Genomic DNA, 27,600 nt, shown 5'->3' on the forward strand with positions numbered 1-27,600 from the left:
GATGTGCAGGGAGAACATGTAAACTCCATGCAGGCTGGGAATCAAACCCAGAACCTTCTTGCTGCAAGGCAACAGCTGTACCAACTATACCACTGTGCAGCCCTWTCAGAAGGACTCATAACAATAATTTGTATGTTCAAATATCATTTAGATTACATTTCCTTTTTGTCTGTGGAATTGAATCCTAATTTATTTCAGAGCATTTAATAATAATTTAACAAATAGATTTTTCTTGACTTACTGACTCAGTCTTTGCACACAAACACTTTGCACTCTTAAATTTGTTCCACAGCAATGTAAACACAAAAAACCCAGTTTAATTTTTTATTTTTTTGGCAATGGACTTAATTTGAGACACTAACACTCAGCTGGTTTCAACAGTCCTTTATTCATTATTCAGTTTTAACCCATTCCCAGTAGGTAGAGCACTCTGCCATTGTTGTGGGCGTGTACTATTAAAATAAGGTCATATTTTGGTCAGTAACAGGTGAACATACTCTTAAAGGAGAAGAAATAGCTGAAAATACAATCCATCACTCAGAGAAAACATACAATATACTGAAGGCCAGAGCTGATAAATGAAACTGTTACTGGTGTTTGTTGTAACTCAGGCTAATAGTGTTTCCAGGTTTATGGGAAATCTGAAAGGCAAAACAACTGCAACACATTTAAGCTGAATGTGCTGCAGCATACTTAATCTTCATGCAAGTAGAATCCAAAAGCRTAGCATTCRTTAAGTTATAATTGAGACGTTGTAATTTGTAAATGTAACAGTTTCGTGAAAGAAAATGTTTGAAAGGTCCCCAGAATATTTGTGTGCTTATTGTCAAAAGTGACAAAAAGTTGTGTTAGAGAAATGAGCACAAACATAAAGCCAATAAATTCTTCAACAGCTTTCATCCCGCAGTGCAGCGAAGGACCAGTGGAAGGTTTCTGAGCTGATACCAAAGCAGATCATCTGCATTGCTGCGTTAATATAAACAACGGAGTGGAACATGTCAGCATCTCTGAATGACAGCGTCTCATCTGATCTGACTCAGTGTTGGGTAAAGTTTTACTTCACACATCTGCTATGAATCCAGTCTACTAGTCAAGTTTTGCTGGTGTGACTTTGAATTTCTGTTGACTGTGAGCAAATAGCRCAAAATGATCAAAAACAGAATGTTTATTTTCTGATTTCCATCTTTTCTGCACCTGTACTCTGTGAATGCTGGTCCTAGATAATGTTTCCTTCAAAAAGGTTAGGAATATGTACTAAGATTTATTAAGTATTAAGAAGTGGATCTACACTGTAGTTTGTATTTAATACATAATATACAGTAAGTGCACCACCAGTCAAACTCTTGCCAGCTGKGACCAAGTAGAAGACAAACTCCAAAAGCACAAAGTTAAAGAGCCAAACAATACAAATAATGGGAATAAAAATGGAAATAAAACCAAACAGCACATCACATTTCTAATACATTGGATCACTTTTAGAAAGTGTTTGGACTTTAATTAGCATGTCAGAGATATGTCTCGTATAGCGATTTAAACAGGAAAACTCACTTCCGAAGCAAAATTTCACTGTAAAGGTGTTGCTAAAAAAGGTAAAATTTGACTGAAAATAAAAAAAAATGCCTGGATGAAGATATCTAAAAAGATATCTAAATGTGATTGGGATCAATGGAAGAATTGCCTTAGTTAAATTAGACTTTGCCTTCYGGATAAAACATGTCAATTTTCAACGTATTTCAAGTACTGACCGATAAACAGCAATATACCGATATATACCTCCCATACTGTTTGGATGGGARATCATTCCAATTACGAATCTTAACAAATACGTCAACTCTTTATAATTTTATTTTTCCCCTCTCATACAAAAAGGAAATGAAAGCTACAAAAGGCCTCAAGCAGCKTAGSAATTTTCYAGTTTCCAATATAGAAATGCCTTCTGGACAGGAACCATTCTGATGCTCAGCAAGTTATTTTGACCACATCTAGATGTTCAAATTAACTCAATTGCTGCCGTGTGATTGGCTGGGCCATTATTCACTAATACAGGAAGTGTTATAGCTTCAACATAAAGATGAAAACAAGATGGCTCCAACAAAGCACAACTCTAAATCCACAATTCTACAACTAAATAGAGCCGAGAGAAGGTTTTCATACTGCGACTTTAAAACCTAAGGCATGTCTAAATGTAGAAAACACTTTCAAATAGTAGAGCAGAAGGCAAATGATGAAAAGTTTACATAGTTTAAGAAAATATTACGACTTCTTTCTTGCATAGAAATTAGGATGACCCTTCAGGATGTCCAAACGTTTGCCTTGAGTTCATTTTTGAAGCTTCTAAARATGCATCAAACTTAATTGAACTTATTTTAAAAAAAATGTCTCTATTAACTTTATGCAGTTTTGGAATTCCTCTCTAAAACAACTCAACTGTGCTCAGTAACAGGTTTTTACTTATGGCAAATCAAGTCAGCAGGCTCTGCGACGAAGTTAAATAACCGATATAATAAGGCTTTTGTTAATGCATGTTGAAAGTAAAAAAAGAACACAAAGTTTGTSTGTTGTTATATCAGCTATTTAGATGACATCCAATAATAACAGTGTTGACAAGGACAAACAGGTGCCATACAGTGCAAAAGTGTTTTCCCCTAACAGATTTATTCTGTTTTTATTAACATCAAAATTAATTGTTGCAGGTAATCAAACAGACTTTAATATCAGACAAATTAAAAACTACAGTTTAAAAAAAAAATAATAATATTACTAATCAAATAAGGAAAAAAAAGTCAATTTTTATGAAAATCTCTTGTAAACCTAATAAGCGTAATAACCTCTATAACATTTCCATTAAGTGCTAATGAAGCTTTACATTTCTTTGRGAAAAAAAAATYGGCCTGATCTTTTTGGCAGAACTGCTGTAATTCTGCCACATTCAAGGACCTGTTTGAGGTCACACAGCAGTCTGATTTAAGTCTGAACTTGGACTAGACCACTCAAAACCCTTTGTCTGGTGGGGGTGGTTCTCCGTTGTTATATATTTTCTCTGTTGATAATAACTCACATTATGGCTTACCAGTGTCCCAAAACATTAGAAAGAATTTTGTAACCATGTCCATGGTGATAGATGAAAGTTAGTCTATGTCTCATCTGCTCTCGGTTTTCTTTATGCTCTGTTACTTTTGAGATATTTAAGCCTACTTTGTGTTGTCCAGTAGGTTTTTTTTTTATTTTACAGGTCAGGCAGGAATCCGGTCTGAGTTTGTCAAGTGGAGCAAAAACAGTTTTAATTTCTTCAAACCCAGTTAATATATGATTTAACAATGGGGTGATTACTTTTYCCCCCAGACAAAGCCATGATATTTGGGCTTGTTTTTCTGAAATATTTAAATTAGACACAAAAATAATGATAATAATAATATAAAAAAATAACAACAAMAAAAWAAAAYARAATAAATCCGTGGTTTGTAGTTTTTTCCTGGACTGTAGCCTGTCTCTCATATAAACACATTTTATGTTATTTTTTAGACAGAAAAGATAATATTGTTGATCCAGCATGGCTGCAAACCTCCAGATGCTACAGCCGGTGCAGCCATGATGACACRGCCTACAATGTGACACAGAAAGCCTCACATTAGCTGTGAATTGTGATTCTAGTAGCAAAGCTAAGATGGGGGGAGGAAACATTTTGAAACAAATCTAACAGAACCGGCACTTGGACACTGATTATCCTAACACGGACTAAACACAAAACCAGGGGCGGCTGTGTCAGTTTTTGTTTGATATTGTTGTCTTTTTTTTTTAAACATATATATGTATAATTTTTCAGTCTTTCATATATGTTTTTTTGTTTTTTGGTTCCAACAAATATGAGTCCACTTAGGTCTCAACTTTCCCGTATGTCCCTTCTGGGGGGCGGTACTGTTTGGGGAAGGCCTTGAGCTGAAGAGAGTTGAAGGCATATTTTCGACATCCCACATTCTTCATGGTGTTCTCCCTCCTGCAGCCCTCACTGCGGAGACACAGAAATCATTTTAAKCTATTTGGCAAATAATAACCGAGACATAAGCAAGCGAGAGGAGGCGGGACCGACCGACCTGCGCATGCAATCCAAGGCCTGGTAGAAGACCTGCGGCGCCATGGCGTGCTCCTGCTGCAGGATCTGACATTGCTCCAGGGTCAGGGACATGGCTGTGCGGTCCTTGGCGCTTTTACAGCTGGTGAAGCGGACGCCGTTCAGGCGGCGACATGCCTTTAGGGTGCGAAGAAGCAGATGTGACTCGAAACGTTTTATTTGCTTAGTTAATAATTTTGTGGCAACATTTAGAGGGAAAAAAAAGAAGGAGAAGAAGAAGAAGTCCACCTCGGCTGCCTGCCACAGGATTTCTACGTTTTTGCTTTTCTTGGCGTTCACATTCTGACTCAGCAGCTTGAGGATGTCGGGCAGAGTGGTGGTGCTGCGGGTCCGAGGGAGACCTGAAGAGATGTAAGAGGAATAAGAAATCTAGTGACAAAAATAAAATATATATAAAAGATTATGTGTGTTTGACTCACAGTCTTCTGGAAGGACTTCTTTGAACTGGTCATAATATGAACTGAGGCGAGTCATGTTCTCCATATTGATGACGTCTTGGAGCGACGTGTCTCCAAATCTGCACAGATAGAAATGATAAATTATTCTACTTTTCTATAGGTTCTCATTCTGTGCTATATTGTTTTTTTTTTTACTTCCTTTACAATGAACATTTAAAATTTTAAATACTGCTTTCAGATTTTCAGGAACTTTTTTTTGAAAGCAGCAGAAAAACCTACGTGTGTAATTTTTCTCTCCATGCTTTYATTGACTAAGTCATAACATCTGAACAACTCCTTTGTTTAGAGGCGCAGAGAAGTCAGCACAAACCGGCTGAAAAATCAGATCTTTTTCATAATTAGTGAACGTACCAAATGTAAAAGCTACCAGAGTGGCATAACAATAAGATTAATTACCGAGAGAGGGAAAGGGACAAATAGCTTTATATTTTTATAGATTTTTAGCAGACAATCTTTGAGAWAACAGACTTTTTCTTCATCCAGGGTGCCAGAGACCAAGATAATGACATGAAACATATTGGGTTGCAAAACGTTGGCAATCTTTTGGCTCTAACATTTAATCAGATTTAGGCTTTTTCAGGATTGTCAATAACAAACCTATAAAATATATTTATCTGTGTCGGYGACTCACTTCTCAGCCAGCGTCTGCTGCTCATTGATGCCCACGTTGAACAGGATGGGCTGCACCCGAAGCAACATCCCGTTCTGGATCTCTCTTGGCAACGTGTCGAACATCACGCCAGGCACGGGAACCCTGACGTTAAACCCAGTCCTGTTCCCCGTGATCACTGGCAGCATGTCGGGGCTGAAACCAGAGGTTGCCTGGGTAACCTTAAAGGTGACATTCCTCAGGTCCATCACGCCAACACTCATGTCCTCCAGCATGGCCAACTCCTCCCCTTTGAGAAACAGGAAGTTGCACAGGACACTTACAGCAGCCATTCATGACATCGCCAGAGCGACTCGTGTGTCTTGACGTGTTTTGTGTGCAGCTACCGTAGGTGCTGAGCAGACTCTCATACTGAACCAGCAAGCCGATGGTGTGCAGCTGCCGCAGGAAGCCCGAGTCGCAGAGACAGTTCCTCAGCTTGAGAACGAAGCCGCAGATCAGCGCCGTCAGCTGCAAACAAACATCTCACATCAGTACATCAATCAGTCAGGTTGCCGTTGTACGTGAGTGTGTGTGGGACTTTGGCTGCAGGAGCTGACAGACCGTCTGGCAGAAAACAACGTCGCGACGATACTGCATAGTGAGGCTCATGGCGATGGTGGGGGCGCTGTCCTGCATCAGCAGAAACACCAAGGCTTTCTTTGCTTTGTCGCTCATCAGAGACACACATTCTGTCAGGGTGGTGAGGAGGGGATACAGCACTTCGTTCCATTCGCCTGAAAGATGCAAACCGGGGAAAAGAACCCTGTGTTGTTATGAGAGCTCCATTTAAACACTGTAGAAACACAAAATCTTACCAAGTAATTTTGGTCTAGTTTCTAGTGCAAATATCTTAGTAGACTAGAAATAAGAGAAAACTAACTTACATATAACTTTTCAGCAGGAAATATGAGCTTGTCTCAAGTCATTAATCCTTAACCCTTTCGTGCATAGTGGTCACTACAGTCGACAGCTATCTTAACACTTCTGTTTCTTGTGGATTTTAATKTTATAAATGCACACATACCAGTGAAGTGGACACTAATGCATCATAAAATACACTATCAACTACTGGCCATCAGCTGCAAGTGCAAGAAAATTTTGGTTAAATCCAATATGGCCGACAGACAAAAACTCAGGAATATCCAGTCCCTTCTTCTACTGTAGGTAAAAAAAAATTCTGACTTCATGTAACAATTTTATTTTTGAAGAAAATTACAACTGATCATCTAGGAAAAAAAATCCTAAAAAAAAATGACAAAAGTTTTTTTTTGCACCTTTTTATGCCTTAATTTTTCTTTACAAACACTTTGGAAAAAAATCCTGACATAAAGAATCACAATTCATGCATGAAAGGGGTAATATGATGTAAAAGTACTTGTTCTGTTGRTACTCGTAACGAGACAATTTTACCATGGAACAAGTGAAATAATCTGCTTTTACTTTTTCCTCAATATTAAAGAATTGCTGACTCAAAACAAGCTCCCATTTCTTGCTTAAAAGCTACTTGAAAGTTAGTTTTGTCTTATTTCCAGAGTACTAGAAACTGGGCCAAAAATACTTGGCAAGATTTTATGTTTTTTRCAGTGAAAATATAATGCAGAATATAAACCTGTCAAAAAAACAAACAAACAAATGAAACAAAAAACTCACCTGGAGATTTCTTTTCAACTTCTGGACTGCTTTCTACAAAAAATAAAAGAGTTGCTGGTGAAGGATGTGGCGYTAAATAATTATTTATTTCAGAAGGCTTTTCCCTGAAGCTAAAAGACTAAGCCCAGCTTTAGTCTGTTTTTCTTTCACGTGATGCAGGAATCAGGACACAGGGCAGATTCTCTGACTTACCTTTCTTAATGCTACTCGGAACTTCGTTGGCGAGCAGAAAGACGTCCTCAGAGCTGCTGTCGCTCTGGAGTTTGTCCCTCTGCAGCAGCCGGTCCACCGTCTGGATCACACACTCCAGGCTTTTATCGACATTTAACCAAACCTTCTCCTGCACATAAACGCACATCCTGGGTGAAAACCAAGCCAAACAGGCAAATCCTAATTTAAGSTGAAGAAAAAAAGCAGGGAGGTTTGTCTCCACTCACCCACTCTTCCTCATGATAGTCCGAGTGCGTCGAGGCTCGCTTGCTTTTGCTCCCTTCGCTGCCCTCTGGAGGAGCTGYGTGTCTCGACGGAGAAGTGGCTGGGCGGGAAGGTGAGGTGGGGTGGCGAGAGGGGGAACGGGATGGAGAGCGAGAAGAAGGTGAGAGGGAAGAGGAGGAAGGGGACGGGGTACTTTGCTGCGAAAACTGAGGGCGGGCGGCGGCAAGGGCAACGATGGCTGACGACAGCAGCTTGGAGTCGCACACTGTCACCAACTGACGGGTCTGCAATAGGAGGGAAAGAGGTACTGAAGCTCTGCCAAAAGAAAGCTGTTACAAAGAAATATTTGAACTTTGAAATCAATTATGAATGAAGCTAAAGAGAAAAGACAGGATTGCTAAATAAAAATCATTGAGCATGGCACTTAGTTCCTCTTGTTCAATAGTTTGTAGAACCAACTTCTGATGCAGGTATTTTGAGTTAAGTCTCAGTCAGCTTTGCAGATCTAAAGATAAAAATGTTGTCTATTCTTTGCTATCACCTACAAATAATATCTGTGATCAGGTCTAAACTTTGTGCAAACGCTTATATGCTTTTTTTTATCTAAGCAACTACTCTGCAGCACTGCTTGTGTGTTTAGCAGAGTTACAAAATATTCAGGGTAAGGTGCATGTCGCGGTTTTTAAGTCATGGTTTATAATGTTTTTGGTACATTTCAAATAAGAAAAATTAATTTAAAAAAAGTATAATTCTTGTTTTTACTTCGACCAGCAGTACACAAAGAATCAATTTTTTTTCATTTCTAATATTAAATTGATTTTATTATGTTCTAAAAGTAAAAAAAAGTGGAAAGCATAGAACTGGCTGCATGGAGTTTTGTTTGGGCTTTTTTTTCAGGAAATAAAGTGATATAAGCAAACATATCAAAAGCCTGGACAGAATAGACAGAACAAACAACAAAACAGCCTCTTAAAACTGGTCAGCGTTGATGTTGGTAAACTTTTGAATCAGACTGAACCCACATTTGAGAAGACAACATGCTTAAATCATTTTGGAGTTGTTTTGATATCTTTGAAAAACCTATAGTGTCCCAGCTGTACCTGAATGCTGCATGGCATCTGCTGGGGGAATCGMCTCAACTTGCATTTCTGTGATGTACTGAGTGTGGGCTGATTGGATGCTACAGGCAGGCAGTCAATTGGAYGTCAGCAGCTTTTCCTCCAGTATTAATAATGTTTAAATTCAGCCTGAAATTGTTTCAGGTGAGTAATTAAGTTCATTGCAGAACAAGCTATTATTATTGTTGGGGGAAAAAATGCTTTGGTTCAGCCCACCTTCTCAAAAATTTAAGGTTTTCATCCATAACCTGTCAGTTTTTCTTTTTTTCCCAAGCAGAACATTTTGCAAGATTTTTGACAATCATATACCATTTTCCTTTCCCCATCACATAAATTTGTGACTGCTATAATAAAAATGACAACCTTCCAGCTTCTCTGAGCAATGTCTTACCTTCTCCGTTAGGATGGCCAGAGTTCTCTCCAGAGCGTTGGATGAGCGTTCCTTGGCGGCTCTGGACAGACGTTCGGTGTAGTAACACACCTGCGTCTTCAGAGTGTTGATCTGAGCAATCAGCTCCTTCGCTTTAACGACATCCTGAGGCTGGTAGGTCATTCCTTTCGAGCCGAAGCCAGCAGAGCTTCAGGTGCGTGTCAGATTGGTCCGCGTAACAGGAAAAAAGAGGACAGAGAGAGTAAACAGAGGGAGCAGTGTGGCAAAATCGAGAAAACATTCAAAAACTCTTAGAAGACGGCTTCTTATAACTCTTTACTCTAACCCTTACCTCTCTTCCTCATAAGTGCTGATTGAATAAAGGACAGAAAATCACACAGAAAAACATTCATGAATGAGCGCAAAGAGCAGAGCTGCTGAGCTACTTTGTTTTGATTTCACTCACTGTTTCCTGGCTTCTTCAAGCTTGTGCAGCAGTTTTCTGAGGCCGCAGCCTTTGAAGCCCTGATGATGTGCTGCAGGAGCCCCTATGGTCACGACGTCATACGTCCAATCTGGTGGGAAAGACGCAACAAACACAGACTGTAAAGTGACGGCACTGAATCAAATATATTATCATTAGTCCTGTTTAGGAGAACGACGCACAGCGACTCACCGTAACCCGTCTCTCCCTGAACTCTCATCCGCTGGATGTGCAGGTTGGTGGGAATGAATTCCAACTTCCTCTCCGCTTTTAAGGTGCTGGGCTTAAACGAAGGTCCTGGGAGACAACAGGAGTAAAAGAGAGACACGGATTATTCATATCTTCTTCACAAATATTTTACTCATTTCATAAAAGATCATATATCAAACACTCTTTTTTTAAAATAAAATAAACTATGTATTTCTTACATTTCTGTGTGGGTTCTTTGTCAAAGGGCCAGAAATTATTTTCTACGCCAGATTATTCTGGGAAAGCTTGTAATTGTTCAATATTCTGTACAAAATAACAGAATATGATTAGTCTAATAATCAGTCACTTTGATTTGCTGACCTCTGAACACTTGACCTCCACAGTTGCAGATAGTCACAATATCCTGATTACTAAATAAAATCATAAACCCCCCCATCAGTGTTTGCAGAGGATCTAAGATGTCAACCTGTTTATAAAACTTTCTAATTAGGGGTGTGCTGTGGTGGCGCAGGGGTTAAGCACAACCCACATATGGAGGTCCTAGTCCTTGACGGCACTGTCATAGGTTCAATTCCCAACCTTTGCTGCATGTCTTCCTCCTCTCCCATCACCCACCCTCCTGTCAATTAACCATCAAATAAAGGCCACTAGAGCCAAAAAAAACTTTCTAATTAGAATCATCTGACAGCAAACAAGTCATAATAGAGGAGTGAGAGACCTTCAGGAGTTTTAACTCTTAAAGAGATAAAAGTTTTGGGAGATAAAATGCAGGATGTTTAATGCAGATTGAAATGTTTTTTTTTTAATCTCACATTGTGAAATCATCTGCAGTCTACAATCTAGTCCCAATTTAATATTTCATCGCAGTGTGCAGTGCCTGTGATGCAGAAGTGAGCTTCTGTTTCTGACCTTTGTATTCATGCAGGTCACTTATGGTCTCCTGGTATGTGAGGATGATAGTCTGATACTGAGTGATGATCTGCCTCCTGAGATTCTCCCGACACGGAGCGAGCTCGCCCAGCTCCTCCAGCTCACACACCCTGCAAATCGAACACACACGCCGTCATGGTCAAGACATTCGGCGAAGTCGAAGAATATTTAAGAAGCTGTGTTTGCCGCCGCCGCTGCTGTGTCAGACACCAAACAGACGGCGAGTGTATTTGTTTGTGGTTGCAGCGCAACAACAGAACAAAAACATAAATAAACCCAAGGTTTACAGTGGCCTGCTGTGCACGTCAAACTGTCTCTAAACACAAATCCACAAAAAAATTAAGTCAAAGATTTTAGATTTCAGCCACGTACAATTTAACCACATGATGCATGCAGTGCAGTAACTGAGTTTCTCTTAAGTTCAGGCTGTGGATCCTCAAAGCTACCTCACGGCGTCCTCCTCCAGCAGCAGTTTGACGAACTGTCGAGGAATATGCAAGGAGAGGACGCTTTCAGCCATCTGCTCCAGGACGCGCAGGTGGTTTCCATCCGTGGTTGGGAAACGATACGTCCGTGACATCACACCTCCACAAACTTAAACGCACAGGAGTAGACACGAGAACTCATAAAGTTACCATAACATTTTGCATGGACCCGTGAGCAGAGGGCATTTAAACGCACTCACCTGCCTTTAGCATCGGATCTTTACATAAAGACGAAGACTTGGATTTAATAGCCGTGGATCCGGTCAGGCTTTCATCCACTGGGAGAACCATCTGAAACAGCAAAAACAACGACACGTGAACGAAATCCTCTGACCTTCGTATGTTAACATACAAATTCATTCCTTAATCGTGAAATCAAACATGGTGATCACGACTCCACAAAAATGCAAGTGAATTGGTGGTTTTCCCAATAATTTTCCTGAAACCAGACATTTACACACGCTGAATAGAAAATATGGAGAGGTTTTCTTTCTCACGGTCTGAAGGTAAATCTGAAAAAGCTTTTCTTGTTTTGGCTTTGACCCAAGTCATACATTTTAAAAGGTAATTATCCCTGATACTGACCAAATGTATGCAAACTTTTGAATTCACAGAAAAAAAACAACAACTTCTAAACAAATCTTTGTGCCAACTTTTCTGGCATTTGACATATACAAATAACTTTGGTAATCCTAATTAAGCTAAGACAGGAAAAGTTTGGTTTGATTTAACTAAAAAAAAGTTCAGCAAGTGAGAAAAAAAAAGTGTTTGTGTCTTTATTTGGCGTGTGTGAATATCTGGTTTCAGCTGTATTTTATACCTCAAAACAACAACACAAATAGCATTTGTCTCAAAGACAAGTTCTGCAATGTTGCTTGAAACAGAAAATTAGATTAACCGGCTTCCCTTTCAATCACTTAAATCAAAAACAGAGAAACTGTGGAGAGTTTGAAGAAAAGGATGAGCTTATTTCACCCTTCCATTGACCGTATCCCCCCGCTGTAATCTTGCGACTGGTGCTCTCTGTTCACGCTTCTCCTCTATTTGCCAGGCGATGACTGTGATGTTGCCCACACGTTCATTCTCTGCTGACCTGACACACACACACACCATGACATCACATCAGATCCAACCATAGCTTTGGCATTTTGCATCCACATTGTGATATTCCTCTCTGTCACCTTAGAGTCAAGTGCAGTCTGTGGTGTTTGTCCTGCAGCAGCTCCTTTACAGAAAACATGGACGACCCAAGCATGTACATCTGTATAAAGTCAGAGGATTTAAAGGATTTAATGCAGATAATAGTTGACCATGAAGGATTTACATTTCACTACATTTGTTTTTTTTTTTCAGATATTACCGTGCCCTGTGATCGATCCTTCACGTCATAGACAGAGAGTTTGACCTGAGTTTGCTGGGTGATGAGCGAGTCCTGAAAGAACGCTATGCTGCTCAGGTAGATGGGGTTACTGGTGCCCTAAAGGGGAGACGGTGACGGCGAGAGAGAGATGAGGAGGTGGTAAAAGTCTCACAGAGCTCCCAGCAGTCGGCGCAAACTGTTTCCTTTTACCTCTATGATTTCGGTTTGGGCGTGTTTAGTCCAGAAGGCCTGCGGCGGTGTGGTGCAGCTGACGGCCACAAAGCTGGTTGGCTTGCGGTCCAGAGAGGGCGTGACCAGCTCACTGCAGGCTACAGCAACATGGCAACGCAACAGATTACTAAAAGTGGGATTTAGATGTTTGAGTGACAAATAATCCCTGCGACCAGGGAGTCACAGAACTTCAGAGTTGTTAGTGCTTTATGAGCAGATGTTGTGTAATACTTTTTTACTCTGAGCAGTAACAAGTGTTTCCTGCTGTTCTTTAAACCTGGCAGACAATCACAGCCATGATTCACTGAATTMATTTAGTTTAGAGAAGAGATTAATTTTAAAACTGTCCTGAGTTATTTTGTGCCTTTTGTGTGACTTTCTTACTTCTATATACTTTTTAAGAATATGTTTATGTTTTACATGCTCTAAGGCTTTTACACTATGATTTGGATCTGCATTTTACTTTAATATTTTTCTTGTTCTTTGCACTAAATCTTTTAAATGCTGAAGTCAGATTTTTCTGAACATACCCACACTGAACTCCAGAACCGGTTCATCTGGATCTTGACTGCTGCCTGTGAAGTAGACAAATAAAACAAACATGAGATAAATCTAATTTCTAATGCTGGTTGCCATGGCACCAGTTACTTAGCTACCTGAGAGCGCTAGCCCCATCATCTCCGCTGAGAGATCAAAGGTGTTGGCCCGGTAGACCGACCACGGCCGGTGGCGGGGGCTGCGCTCCTTCCCAGACATGGTGGGCTGGCGTCGGGGCAAACGATGGGTTTCAGCGGAAAGAGCTTGAAGAGAAGAGATTAAAACTGGCCTGTCACGTTGTGCGCAGCTGCCGTTTCTTTGTTGCTCTCCCTTTTATTTTCAGGCGCTTGATTGTGATAAATCTGGAAGACAAAGAGAAAATCGAATTAGAGCGAACACTTTTTTTTCTTTTTTTACGAGAACATTCAGCTGAGGAACAAAAATAACTCCTGCTGTTGATTTGTTTCATTAGGAGAGCAACGAAACCACACCATCAAACCCAAATGTGTCGTAATCAGCACGATGCCTGTTTCCAACTTGAACTAAATTAGTTCTTGGGTTTCGAGGGTGATAACATATGCAGCGAGATGAATCTCGCTGTGAAAAGTGAGACTTTCACCCAGCTGCAGGCTATGAAACTCTGCACACACTGCAGCGGGCTGAATCCACATCTGGCCCTTATGTATGTAGAGTAATGATTCCTTCTGTGTTTTAAAAAAAAATTCTTTTATTGCATTTTGAGTGCTTCAGATTATCAAACAAAGAAGAGTAAATACCAGAACAACAATGTCATTTCTTAAGAAAAAATAGAACCTGCAAAATATGGGAAATATAATCATCTATCAATCTATCTATCTAGTCAAGAAAACCACTGTAGGAGACATAATTCTCATAGAAAAGCTAGTCCAAGAGAGCAGGAAGGCTGAGCAGTGGCTTTGTCAAAGTTTGGACCTAAATCCACGTTGCCTGATAACCTTCTGATGCGATTAAAAGAAAACGCCAATAGTAGACATAGAAGACTCTTTATAGTAGACTCATAGTAGACTCATAGTAGACTCTTTAGTTAGTTGTACTTGATGTGCCACGTTAAATGAAAGCACCGAGTTATTCAAGAACGTGTCTTGTTTTCCACACCACTACACACCATGATGCAGTTCACAAAATGAACACAAAGAGGGATCTATACCACTAACGCTCAGCATCTGGAGAGCTTGAATGCAGCTGAAAAACACAGAAGTTCAAATAAAACAAAAGGACTCAAATCTTTTTTTACTATTACTAACATTCCAAAATCAAATATTTCATATAACAGTTCTTTATGAGTTATCATTCATGCGAAGACCGGAGTCGACTTCCCAAATAACAACCCAGCTTTCAGTAACGTGTGCTGAGTGCTCCGAGAAAACTGCAGCCGATGAAAGAAAGGCTGCGGCACATAAGGTTGCTCATTGGGAGCAGGAAGCTAACGCTGTGCCAAGTGGGCCATAACAGCAGAGTTGGCTCTGAGCTCTTTACTTTTTATCACATTTGGCCACTACCAAAGCAAGCAGCCTTCAGTTTAGCAAATTATTTTCTTACTGAACCAATCAATTCATCTACTTTGTTAAATACACCAAAATAAGTAATGGAGTGTTGTAGTTGAAAAAGGATAAAATGTTTAACATTCCTCATTTTTTAGTCTTACGCTAAATGTTGATGTTTTGTTTGCAGTTAATCTGTCTTCACAAATGGTTGCTCTGTTTGGTCATGTTCAGCCAGTATCTGAATCCAAGCAGATGTCACTGGATGTTTGCGTTCCCATTTACAATGAAATTAAATCTCGTTTGAAACTGTGAAAATGTTGCCCTAAAAATATTGCAAAAAAAATGTCAATCTGCATATTTTAATCTTTCGAAACATTAAAAGTAATTACTGTAATTATGTATAAACTACACAAAAGAACAATGGAATGTAGTATATTTGGCACTATATCCATAACTTTTCAATGTCCATCGGTGAAGCTGATGAAATGTTCTAGTGTGTGTGTGTGTTTTTTTTTTTTCCTAGTGAAAACGTTCATGACTTAGAAATACAAATCGACTCCATCATGCTGAGAGAATTTGCTCTTACAGTTTTGAGGAGTGTTTTATCAGGACCCAGACCGCTCAATGTATTTTTTTTATTTTTGAGTAGTTTTGGTTTCAGCCTCAAGCACAGCAGGTGCAGAGGTGACCAAAACGATAAAGTACAAATTTCTCAATTATGCTGGACTTACAGGGTGTGTTGGTATTAGCACATTGTCGGAGTGAAAAAGGAGTAGAAACCTTGTACAAATTGACAAAAAAAAGAAGCAAATTGTCAACTAGGGTTTATCTGTCCATGTTGACAGATCAACTCTATTTCTGTTTTAACCACGAGCATGAAGTTTCCTTTTTCGATTTTGCTTCTCTAGTTTCTTTTATTGCCTAGTCAGGTGTTAGAGCCCCTTGTTCTCAGGAAACCAAACATTATAAATATAACGCATTTCATCAAAGTTTGGACCTAAATCCACATTGCCTGATAACCTTCTGATGTGATTAAAAGAAAGTTTGAATGACAAACTGTCATTCAATAAAAATAAATCCAAATATAAAATCTATCATGAACTCTATTATAAGAAGAACGTGTTGATTAAATTACTGTACAGAACAATTAAGCATAAAAACTGCGTAAATAAATGAATGGATCATTTATTTATGAAACAGTTTTCACAGACGTGGTCACAAGATGAGATATGAAAAGATTGTAAAAGTATAAATTACAAAACAACACTTAAAGATATAGGGGATTATTTAAGGGCAAACAATAAGAACATGTATAAAAGATAAATCTAAAGATTAATGTCTGACAGAACCGATTAGTTTTCAGCCTAAGACAAAAACACAACAACTGTTCTCTCAGTTCTACTGAAAGATTTACATTAAAGTTCAACATTTGGTTGATAAAATTATGACAACGATAGAAACAGGATTGCTAGATGGATATAAAGAGGTCAGTAATGTGAACATATTTCAGATGGGGCTGTACTTATTGTTTCCCATTTGTTGGAGTTTAGATCAAGATAATTATCAACCTTCTAGTTCTTCACCAGTGAAGTCTTGGGTCAATACTTCTGACCTTTCAAACTGGAGCGGTTTAGAGAGGTGGAATTGAATATTTTTGGCATGAATAGTTGTTTTAGTTGTTATTAAAAGTTGAGTTGACAGAAAATTTCCTTGTAAAATTTGATACAGCAGTGATTCAACTTCTGGTAGAAAGAAATGTCCATGGAGAAACGCTCCATCGTTAAGACGTGAAGAGAAACACGAGCTCAAGAGCTGAGAGAAAATGGAGGAAGGCTGGATTTCAGTTTCACAGAGACAGAATAAAGAGACATTATGCAGACAGATACGACTTAAGAGTAAACCTTGAAAAGGAATCAGCAACAGAAACATCAACACTGCTTGTCAACCTGTTTGCCAAATCCTCCTGTGACTGAAACATCTGAACTCCACTCTACCACGACCTGCAATACATTTAGCAACATTTTTGAAGAGAATATTCAGAAAATTATACTGATAATCTGCACTTACACATTAAATCCAGTGCCAATGCTGTGTCCAATCGAAAAAACAAAGGTAGCGAAAATTATAAACTTCTGCAAACTCAACCATTAAAACATTGAATAAATTATTCAGCATTTAAACTCCTCCTCCTGCTCTCTTTTTGTCTGCCTCTGCATCTGATACAAGTACTAAAAAACTCATCCCTCTCATCAGGTGGTTTCACTATTGCTGAAAAACAACTGAAATAAACTCGACTTTACTTCACTTAAAAGATTAATATTAAGAATAATCTTAACAGAATCTGCTAGGGAAAATAACATTAGAGCAGCAGTGGATCAAGTATTACACCTTGTGGAACCACACATTCTTTTTTTAACATAATAGTAGCAACTCATTTGTACATTAGAAACTTCTTTCATTTACATGGACCTTTAATTAGGGTGGAAACCATCCAACATAACCCTGATTCATTTGGGTCAAACAAAAATGACCCAACTCATCCAAATGTTCCTTTACAGTGTTTGCTCTCTGGACAAATAAGAATAAATAAACATGAAACTCTTTTGAATGTGGCTTTGACTGGTACAGATCTTCAAAATTGTTTTTTTTTTTTTTTTTTTTGTAACTCTCATCTCTGCAATAGAGTTTGTTTCTGTGGCCCACGGTTTCAAATTGTGCACTGAGGTCAAGAAGCAGCGGCACAAAACAACTCCCTGCATCGGCAGCCGTTCAAAGATCTCTGTGTACCTTTAAAAGGGCAATCTCAAAGAAACTGCAAACCGTTGAAAAGGACAGAGCCGGTGGTGTGATGACTAACATGGGCTGCTTCTATTTGAGCTGACAGGAAAATGTTTACGTTTCCTGTGGCACGTCACACTCAGTTAGCATCCCCTCTCTGGTATTTGTGTCCACCCTTCAAATACCCAGCCACCTTTGCTCAGTGTGATAAAGACTTCCTCCTCCCTCTCAGCTCTGATACACGCAAACCAGGATTAAAGCACTTGTGCGTCTGCCACAAGTCTGTTCAGACCCGTTTCTGATTGTCTGTTCGATGCTGTGCGTTCAAGCTTAAAGACCCCGGCAGTGGGGATCTATTTTTAGTCTCGAATCTGTTCTGACGTCACGCAGCACGTGCAGATGAAAACAGCGTTTTTCTCAACGACACACAAGCGATGAGCCGAGTGCTCTTCACCCAAAGCCACACCAGCCGTCCACCCAGCGAGTGTGACGCTCGTTGCCAGTTTGGTTTCTGATTTGGCACTGACATGCGAGACCGAAGCAGATGAGAATTACACCGCGGATGCTGTGGCTCATTAGGCTGTGTGGGAGTCTTTGTCAGTGGGAGACGTCTTTTAACAAGCTGTAGTCTTCACTGCCTTGGGCGCTGTGGGGATCTCTATAGGAAGCAAACGCTGGAACTAATGTAAAGCCACAGGGAAGGATAATCACCCTTTCACTTGTCTCATAGTCATCAGTGGCGTACATACATTCCCTTCACAGAGTTGAGTTTTTCACTTTCATTCATTTTGATTATTGAGAAATTGATCATATTTAACATTGTTTTCTTATTTTTTTGAGAGATACCTGTAACATTTCCAGTCAGAAGCAAACTTATCAGTTTAAAGAAAATAATCTTAGATCTATCTGTCCAGAGTAGGAATGATTTTGCTAGCTGATTTAGAAACATTCATTATTCCACCCAATTCTGTGCAATGTACCAGTATCTCTGGAAGTGAGAGAGGCCCTCAGCATCATGCTACCACCACCATGGCGGGTTTGATCTTGAACTGGTCTAAACCAACATTTATGCTGTCAATAATGCTGACCACAAAATCCTTCTCTGTAAGGCTTTGGCCCATCTTTGTAGGCAGATAAAACTGTTACTCATGATTGAAAGTGTTGATTTTTGAGCCGGTGCTCATTGGACATCTACACCGTTGCTTCTAAATTGAGGCTCGGCGGATGATTTTGATAATTTACGTTCATCTGAGAGCAATCGTTCTGGATACATTTTTCAACTGGATAATAAACTTAGATTGACTAACTTAAAGTTTCTAGAAAAGCTCAGATTATAAAAAAAACTGACAGAAAATTGTTGGACAGTGCCTCCCAGCTGTGTGTATTTCTTGAAGAATTAGGTCAATAATTCAAGTTGTTAAATGACACAATAGTCAAACTACAAACTTTAAAAACTGTTGTTGTAGGACTGCACAATAAACCAATAAGAACATATGTTATGACAGGCACCTCCATAATTCCTCTGACTGAATTTCCAATCATTTCACTGAACTCCAACACAGAAGTGCAAAGCCTTCTGGGGGATGTAGGCAGAGGAAAGTCTTCAGCTGCTCCACCTCTCAAGGCCAGTTAAGCTGGGATGGTGGCATAGTAACTCACTCGCTCTTTGGTTACCTAGCAACAGTTTGGCAGTATTTCAGATATTTAAAACAAAAAACTAGTCAGTTATTGATATCAACTGATATGAAACACTTGTATCACATGTGTCAAACTCAAGGCTCGGGGGCCAAATCTGGCTCACCGCAGCTTTTTATGTGGTCCTCTAGACTCCAAATTACATCAATAAGTCCGCAAAATTCACACAAAATCAACCGATCCCCAAATTTGTTTCTGATTTTACTGCAAATGTTTCTCAAACTTGGCCAAAACCATTGGATTCAAGTGGCTGCTGCCTCAGCTTTACTTGATGTCAAGTGATCCATACGACGATAAAACAAAAAGTCACATTTAGCGTCATGCATTAGCACAACTATCGGTAAAATTCCCTTCAAATATTTCTAAATCAGCACCACAAAATCTGTGATTTTGATTGCAAAAAACTACAAAAACAATCACAAAATTCTGGATGGACTGATCAATGTATTTCATTTTTAGCAAACACTTATTGAACACTGAAACAAACAGTTGTTTACAGATATTTCAACAATTTAACGAGTTTTAGCATTAGATTCTGGCACAACCAGCCCTTTAAGAACATTCAGATTTTTGATACGGCCCAAAATGAAAATGAGTTTGACGCCTCTGGTACGTTTATGCCGTAAATCATTCGACCCTGCAAAAAATATATCAACAAAAGCCAAAAGTCAATTGCATTCATGATGAGCGTAAGTTCTGAGCAGAACTGCGTCAGTAAAAGCAAGGCACAGCTCTAGGTGGTCTTTGGTCCTCCGGGATGGTCTGGAAACAAAAGTGACCCAGTTTGTTGGGCTGCCTGTGCACAGCTGGGCCTCCTGCAGATGCTGTCAGCAGCAGATCCACTGCAGCTCCTCTCTCCCCCAGACCTCCTCCACATCTTTCTGGACCTGTCTCTTCTGCTCCGTCATCATCCCTGTCTTCTCTTCATTTTGGCACCAGCAAACTTCTTTTCCTCTGTCACACTGTGAGCCTGTTTATTTCACTTTATCGACCGAAGGATTCGGTTCGGTGCTGACCAGTGCAACATCTGCGGGCCAGGAGAATCCGATCCAAACAAATGTGTCTCATTAATCACTAAAATTAAACTACCAGAAAGACGAGGAGGCGATGCAAAAGACTTTGCGCCCAGGGAGAGAACAGAAAAGCAAAGAATGCACCTGCAAGAGCCGCTCCCCAGATAACCGAGAACCTCTGGAGACTATTTTAAGTCAAGAATATGCAAGGCTTCACATCTGTTTAATTAGGGTGATTTTGGATTATGTTGCATGATTGCTTGCTACAAATTAAAATCAAATAAAACCAGCATGAAATATACATTTTTTAAAATTAAAATCAGGTGGACAAATATAGATTAAAAACACACAAATTCTTCCTTGAAAGATCTTTGAAAGTAGGAATCTGAATGTAAATATATGTTTAATTTCAGAAAAGAAAACATAAAGTCAACTTGCTGTTCAGATGTATTCCTTTAGCAGCGTTAGAAAGGCCTGCAATGGCGTGACACGTTGCTTCACAAGGCAGCACATAACTCTGCTTTTAAATGAAGGGGGAAATTATATTTCCTTTATAACCACTAATAATTATCACTTTGTCTTGTAAGCCTTTACTTTATTTGCTTAATATGCTGATTGGATGTAAACAGCCTACATAGAAAATCCTCCGGAGTAAATATTTTTTTTTTTATGGCAACATTAACCATTAAATCTAATGTCTACATTTGTTCACGTACAATAACAAACATTGCGTCACAACATCCGCTGATGCTCGTCCGTCCTCTGGCGCTGCTGCCCTGGGCTGCAGGACATCATTCACTCCGATCCTGTTACATTACATTTAAAAACAAACCACCGACGTTTGGACTCCTTGCTATGGCTGTAAACACGTCTCATTGGGATCAGGCTGCGAGCGACGCCGTCGCGTCATGAGATCATCTTTCTCTGAGAACAAACCTCCCAAGCCATAACAGCCAAATCGCGTCAAAAACATGCTCTGAACAGAAATCTGTCATACCTGTAGGAAAGAGGTGAAGGCTTCTCGTCTCGCTGATGCGCATCCTGGTTGCAATGACGATGCCTGCAGTCCAGACTCGCCCTGACTCCCTCTGACACATCCAGACGTAATATCCTTGGTGGAAGCGAGGCTTGCTTCAGCCGCTGGGGGCCGCTGTTGTACCTGTTAGAGGAAACAGACGGAGAGTATGGAAAGCTCATTTGTAACACAATAAAATATGTTGTATATTTGTTTTTATATTTGTTCATTCTTGAAGACGTGATGTTGTTTTTCATATTCGAGTATGTTGCTATGTAGACATATTTCTTACTAAAACAATAATGAATGGAATAAAAGAAAAATAATACTTTTCAGATACAACCCTGTTGTTATAGATTTAAAGTAGTTAAAAAAAGGGGGAATATATGTGACACAGTATATTTAAATGGTGGAAAAACATATTAACTTACTTGAAATAAATTCAGGCATTGATTTGAATATTGATTATACAATAGTCTGGTGAAAAAATACTTTTTAATCACTTTTTTTGCAATCTATTGTGAAATTCTGATTTAAACAGGTGAAATGAGTACTGTCACTGTTTATAGTTGTATTGTTGATTTCTTCTACTTTATTGTCAGATATCCAGAGTGTTCATTCTAGAGGAAAACATTTTTTAGGACATCTGAAACCTGAAACATGTATAAATCTGGGGTGTCAACTATCCTGGAAAGAAGGATGCTTTTTCTATGATAGTTAACACCTGGAAAGTTTTAATAAAAAATTGAAACGAAGCATTTTAGGTTATTGTGAATTAGATTAAATGCTATTTTGTTGACAAAAGCTTGAATTATGGATATTTTCAATATGTGAAAATACAATGCAGTCATACTGAAGATAATCTTTGGATGAATAAGTAAGGGTTATCAGACAAAGCTTTTATTCTTTTTAGCAAATGCATTCTAAATTATTTAGACATTTAAATAATTTGATGACAGAAGAATATTATTTTGGATATTTAATCAAAATGTACTGGTTGCAGTGGTATTTATAATTATTGTTGTTGCTAAATTCAGTCAATAAAAATAAAAAACCCTAAAATTTGACATAAAGACTTATAAAAAATGAAAGTTATGTTGGTGTTATTAACAAGGAATTGAAGACAACAGTATTAGTTGATTAAATACAACAACAGTCTGCTCTAATCGCACGGTGACCACATCTGGGGCTGTATGTGGTGCATGGATGGGGACGCAAATAAAACAGATGAAAACACTCAGGGAACATTACCAATAAATAACATAAGCATGAGTAAATTTATCACGTGAGATTGTTTAAGTAAATTATTGGGAAAAATTATACAAAATAAAATGAAAAAAATGTGATACTGTAAATGGGCAGAAAAATACTTCAGCCACAATATTCTATTTTTTCTTCGTAGTTTTCTTTATTTTCAAGCAATCAAATCTACTAATTTCAGTCTGTGTAAGCTTTAATCAGTCATATAGATCTATTTCAGTAACTTCAGTTGATTTTTGAGAATTGAAACATTGCTGCTGACCGAAACTGCTTCGTGTGAGCCCTGCAGAAACACAGCAGGTGCCACCTTTTTTTTTTTTTTTTTTTTAACCTTCATCAGATAACAGCCTATCAGAGGGAGGCTCGTGGCCGCACCCAGTCAATATCGGAACTCATGGACTCAGGTGAAGCACAGGTGTTCAGACCCGCAGGTAGAAAAAGACAACACCATACTCCTTTCCCTTTTTTTCTTCATCACTGTTTCTGAAGAATACTTTTAGTTTTTATTTAATTTCAGCAATTTTTTAAAACAGAAGTGGTGTTCGTTTTTATTTTATTTTATTTTTACATATTTTGTTGACTAACGATGGAGTGATTGTGTTTCAACCTTCACGGTGTTCATACTGGAGCTTATACTGCGTCCTTTGCGCACCATGAATTACAGCTCCACCAAACGAGCGCTTGCTGTGCTTATTACCTGCACATTTTTAAGTCTTCCTGATTACTGTAACGGAGAATCTTCACATAAACCAAATGCAGGGGCCACAATTTTGCCCCCGACCAAGCCCGATAATGGACCCCAGGCTTATCCAGAGGATGTGCCTTCAAATTTACCTGTGTTCACTATGGACTATCCCAGAATACAAATCCCGTTTGAGATCACGTTATGGATGCTTCTGGCCTCGTTCGCAAAAATCGGTGAGTATGTGAAATTTATAGCTGCTCCGATGTCAAATATAAGCTTGTTGTACATACACTTCTCTGAATAATTCAGCCCATTCAAATTCATTAAAAATAAAGTTATTGAGTTTGTTTTGGATTATGGATTATAGATAATGAAAACCCAAAAATGTTGCTTTCCAGAAAATGTAAATACTGCACAAGAACAAAATAATATATTTTAATACAGAGATACCAAACTGCTGAAACGTATATCGATGAAGATTTTACGTTCTATACTTGTGTGGGTTTGTTGTGATGTTAAAGAAGCCGCAGCCTTCACCTCATCTGCACTGTTGGGTCAGTCGCTCTCATCTTCCTCTTGACATTACTTTACAGAGTCTCTATGGAGTTTAGGTCAGGTCAGCTTCTGGCAAGTTTATTGCAATTACAAATAGGTACCACTTGTAAAGCAGGTATTGACACGTTTATCAGTGTGGGCAGGGGCCGAGCCCTCATCATCTCCACAAAGCCTGTAAGTAAAATGAAGCATTAAATCGTCATCAACTGTGGAGAATGCCCACTAGACCTCAAGCAACTTGTATTCTGTGGCTTCCCAATCGTTCTGCAGACTCTGGGATCTTAATTTTTCTGAAAACATTATGCAGTAAAGGCCATCGGGCTGGGACTCGAACCTGTGACATCCGCATCCATATGGGCTGTGGTTTAGCCCTGCCCCACCGTCTTTACAAAGGGTATTCATGATTGTCTGCTTCAGCTGTCAATTCAGCAGTCTTCCCCCCCCAGTTGCATTTAAAATAATTTTCCTTAACTGGTATTTAATATTTTCATTTGTTGAGAAAATTAACCTGGGCTTTTTATTAGCTGAAAGCCAAGACAGCAAAAATGAACAAAAATAAGCACTTGAACCCTTTTACTCTTTATGTAACAAGTCTACATAATGTTTGGCTTTGTTTTAATCAAATCATTGAAATAACTTTGAAATGATTTTATAACTTATTGAGTTGCAGGAAGTGCTACACCAAAGTCACATCTTCCTCTTTTTTTCTTTCAGGTTTTCATGTGTATCACAAGATAACGATCTGGGTGCCAGAGTCATGCCTTCTCATAGGCATCGGTCTGATTGTTGGCGCCATCATGCACTCAGTCCACGAGGAGCCTCCGGCTGCTCTCAGCAGCAATGTCTTCTTCCTTTACATGCTCCCCCCTATCGTCCTGGACTCAGGCTACTTCTTGCCCACCAGGCTGTTCTTCGAGAACGTGGGCACGGTGAGCAAACGACTCAACCACATTCCCATGTCTCCACTCATCTGCACCTAATGACCTGTGCTCTTCCTCCGGTGTGCAGGTGTTGTGGTTTGCAGTGGTGGGGACCCTCTGGAACAGCATCGGCATCGGCATGTCCCTGTTCGCGATATGCCACATCGAGGCGTTCGGCGTGCAGGACATCAACCTCCAGGAGAACCTGCTGTTTGCCGCCATCATCTCGGCAGTGGACCCTGTGGCGGTCCTCAACGTCTTTGAGGACATTTCTGTGAACGAGCAGCTCTACATCCTGGTGTTCGGAGAATGTCTCTTTAACGACGCCGTCACCGTGGTGAGCGAGAATGCTTCTGATGCTTCCTGTTAACGTTGAGACCTGCTGCCCTTATTGGGATTGTTCTGTGTCACTATTTGGTTTGAAAACACAGTATGCAATTAGTGTTAAGCAAAATGGCACTTGTCTCCACATAAACACATTCCAGTCCTACAGGAATATTTATTTCTTTATGTTATTTCAAAGGTTTTAATTCGTCATTATAACTGTTTTACCGCTCCTGTCATTTAAAACCCTTCTAGCACATGAAACAACACATCTACCATTGTGGAGTGAGCAAGATTTCTCTGTTCTTCTGCACTCAAAAGGTTCAACTCGGGTTACATCGCCATAATAACACTTTCTCAATTTTACTTTTTTGGAGTTAGGGTACATGCGTGACAACATAATGCGCGTGGGAGAAATGCTGGCCCACAGGCATGATGACCATACAGATAAACCAGTGGGGGGGGGGACAAAGGATATTTGAGAATCGAAACAAATGTGTCATGTCAGCCTCATTCAGAGCTTGTTTGCTCAGATGCTGCCAAACCTGTTTCTGAGGTCACAGTTGCATGTGCGTTTGGTAGCGTGGGAGGAGTCAACACATGCACATATCGTCTGTTACATGACTGAAGTGAGCTCATACCCCCCCCCCCCCCTCCGCCACCACTCCTGTTCCCTTCGTTTTATGTTCAAACACTCCGACCAAGCCCAGCTCTGTAAACCAGTTCTCCTTTCACTGAGTTCGTCACCGTTTTGTTTAGCATACAGTAGATTAAACAGAAAACAAACGTTACATTGGGTCAGTAGGGAAGCCCAGGAGTAAGGATGGTCACACATTTGACACTTTGCCTACAAGCTAAAACTAGGAGCAGTTGTTTTCACCAATTATAAGATTCTCCCAAGATTTACATACGACCACCTGGTTTACTCCTCATTTAGCAGGGGGGCAGTTTTGTTTCGAGTGTTGCCTTTTGGCTGGGAATGTGTTTGCTTATTGTATTACTGACATTCGTATGCAAATACAAACAGCACTGTCGTTACCACACACAACCTGACAAGGCAGTGTTAGAAATATCAACTTTTTAATGTATTGATCATGATAGAGACCTTTTTTAAGGAACACAAGCCCACAGTTCTACATGAAAGTTTTTTTTTTCATTTGTGAAAAGTGCTTACTACTGTGTGAAAAGCTATTCACAAAAATTTGAAGCCACCTAAAAAAATATTTAGTTCTCAGGGTGATATGATGACATCTGGTTAAAATATTACTCTGCCTTGAGCTGATTTGTCATCATAAGAATCTTGGTTGAATGAGACCGAAACAATCGCAACAACCTTTTCAACCATCAGGGATTAGTATTTGCTGTTTGTACTGATTGTATTTATTGGCAAAATGTCTGTAAGTCATTTTAATTTTGCCTTGTTTGTTTTTAACTGGACAAATTGCACATTGTTCAGGAACCACAGACAAAAAAAAAAGCCTTTTGGCCATTTCTGTTTCATTTTAGAAAACTTTTAACGTGCATTGTCCCTACCAAATAAATGAATACATTTGAAAATTAGACACCACAGTTTCTAACCATTTCCATGATCTCTGAGAGCTTCTATGTTTGCCTGTTTTCAGGTGTTGTACAACATGTTCTCCTTTGTGGCAGAGATGGAGGTGGTGGAGCCCGAAGATGTGTTCTTGGGAGTGGCGAGGTTCTTTGTGGTCGGCCTTGGGGGGATGGGCTTCGGCATCCTTTTTGGTTTTGTGGCCGCCTTCACAACGAGATTCACCTCCAAGGTCCGAGAAATCGAGCCCCTCTTCATCTTCATGTTCAGCTACCTGGCGTACCTGGTGGCCGAGCTCTTTGCCATCTCCTCCATCATGGCGTGAGTGGCTTTGAAACGGTGTTGCATATTCACATATTTGAACTGTCAACTACTTTAACCTCAATGACTCCAAAAGCTGTAACTGTTTGATGCAGCATTGTTTGCTGTGCCCTCACCATGAAGTACTATGTCGAGGAGAACGTTTCCCAGCGTTCTTGCACAACCATCCGGCACGTGGTCAAGATGCTCAGCTCTATCTCGGAGACCCTCATCTTCTTCTTTTTGGGCGTCGCCACCGTAACGACCAAGCATGAGTGGAACTGGGGCTACATCCTTTTCACGTTGCTGTTTACCTTTTTATGGAGAGGTCTGGGTAAGCAGGATGCAAGGCGTGGTGGTAATAACGTGAATCTGTTAGTGTAATTACGAGATTGGTATGAGAAAGGTGCAGAAACCTTTAAAAGTTATGGTTTAGGTTTTGGCTCCACATTTTTTGACTTTAAGAAATAATTTTCTAACTAACAAGCACAATTAAATGTTTTAGAAGGAAATGGCTAAATTTCAGAGTGCCTCCGTTTTATAACATGATCATTGCTAGCCTTAAATCGAACCAGTTTCGTAGGCATGTCCAACTAAATAGATTTGTTCTGAGGAGTAAAACAGAAAAGAGATTTTAAAATACAAAAAATGAGAAATGTGCTCTTGTATAACTCTAGCCCAATACTCTTCAAACTATAAAATGCCTTTCAGTTAATACTGTAAGATGATTGGATATTTTTTCAGGTGTTCTGGTTTTCTGTCAGTAAGATTTCAGTGGCCATATTAATTTGTCCACACAGCTATCCTGTCGTATTTACATAAAAATTCTGTATTTTTAAAATTATTATTTCAAGAACTAACCTGAGCCCAAAAGTTCAAACAGTCAAAACTTAAGTTTTATTTTTGCTAACATTTTCAGCAAATATATATA

The 27,600-nt window shown here is 39.4% G+C and overlaps 2 protein-coding genes across 2 annotated transcripts in view; one reads left to right on the forward strand and one right to left on the reverse strand.

Annotated features, from left to right (window-relative positions):
• Positions 1–369: 369 nt before the first annotated feature.
• Positions 370–21,163, reverse strand: inpp4aa (inositol polyphosphate-4-phosphatase type I Aa). The gene is made up of 24 exons (XM_008434669.2): positions 21,056–21,163; positions 13,169–13,411; positions 13,043–13,087; positions 12,492–12,610; positions 12,282–12,398; positions 12,103–12,182; positions 11,897–12,014; positions 11,122–11,212; positions 10,883–11,030; positions 10,416–10,546; positions 9,489–9,593; positions 9,279–9,387; positions 9,165–9,182; positions 8,834–9,020; positions 7,327–7,608; positions 7,082–7,229; positions 6,890–6,922; positions 5,801–5,973; positions 5,584–5,707; positions 5,219–5,486; positions 4,549–4,646; positions 4,358–4,470; positions 4,092–4,246; positions 370–4,006 (listed from the first exon to the last, which is right to left on the reverse strand). The coding sequence occupies exons 2-24, from the start codon at positions 13,266–13,268 to the stop codon at positions 3,874–3,876; spliced, it is 2,895 nt and encodes a 964-aa protein (XP_008432891.1). The 5' UTR covers positions 13,269–13,411; positions 21,056–21,163; the 3' UTR covers positions 370–3,873.
• A 1,538-nt stretch (positions 21,164–22,701) lies between these two features.
• Positions 22,702–27,600, forward strand: part of slc9a2 (solute carrier family 9 member 2) — a 13,640-nt gene continuing 8,741 nt past the window's right edge. Inside the window, 5 exon segments of the mRNA XM_017303780.1 lie at positions 22,702–23,251; positions 24,288–24,502; positions 24,582–24,830; positions 26,440–26,690; positions 26,786–27,021. Of these exon segments, the coding sequence (XP_017159269.1) occupies positions 22,987–23,251; positions 24,288–24,502; positions 24,582–24,830; positions 26,440–26,690; positions 26,786–27,021 (1,216 nt within the window). The 5' untranslated portion in view covers positions 22,702–22,986.

Source organism: Poecilia reticulata, linkage group LG2, assembly GCF_000633615.1.
Source record: "Poecilia reticulata strain Guanapo linkage group LG2, Guppy_female_1.0+MT, whole genome shotgun sequence".
Lineage (NCBI taxonomy): Eukaryota > Metazoa > Chordata > Actinopteri > Cyprinodontiformes > Poeciliidae > Poecilia > Poecilia reticulata.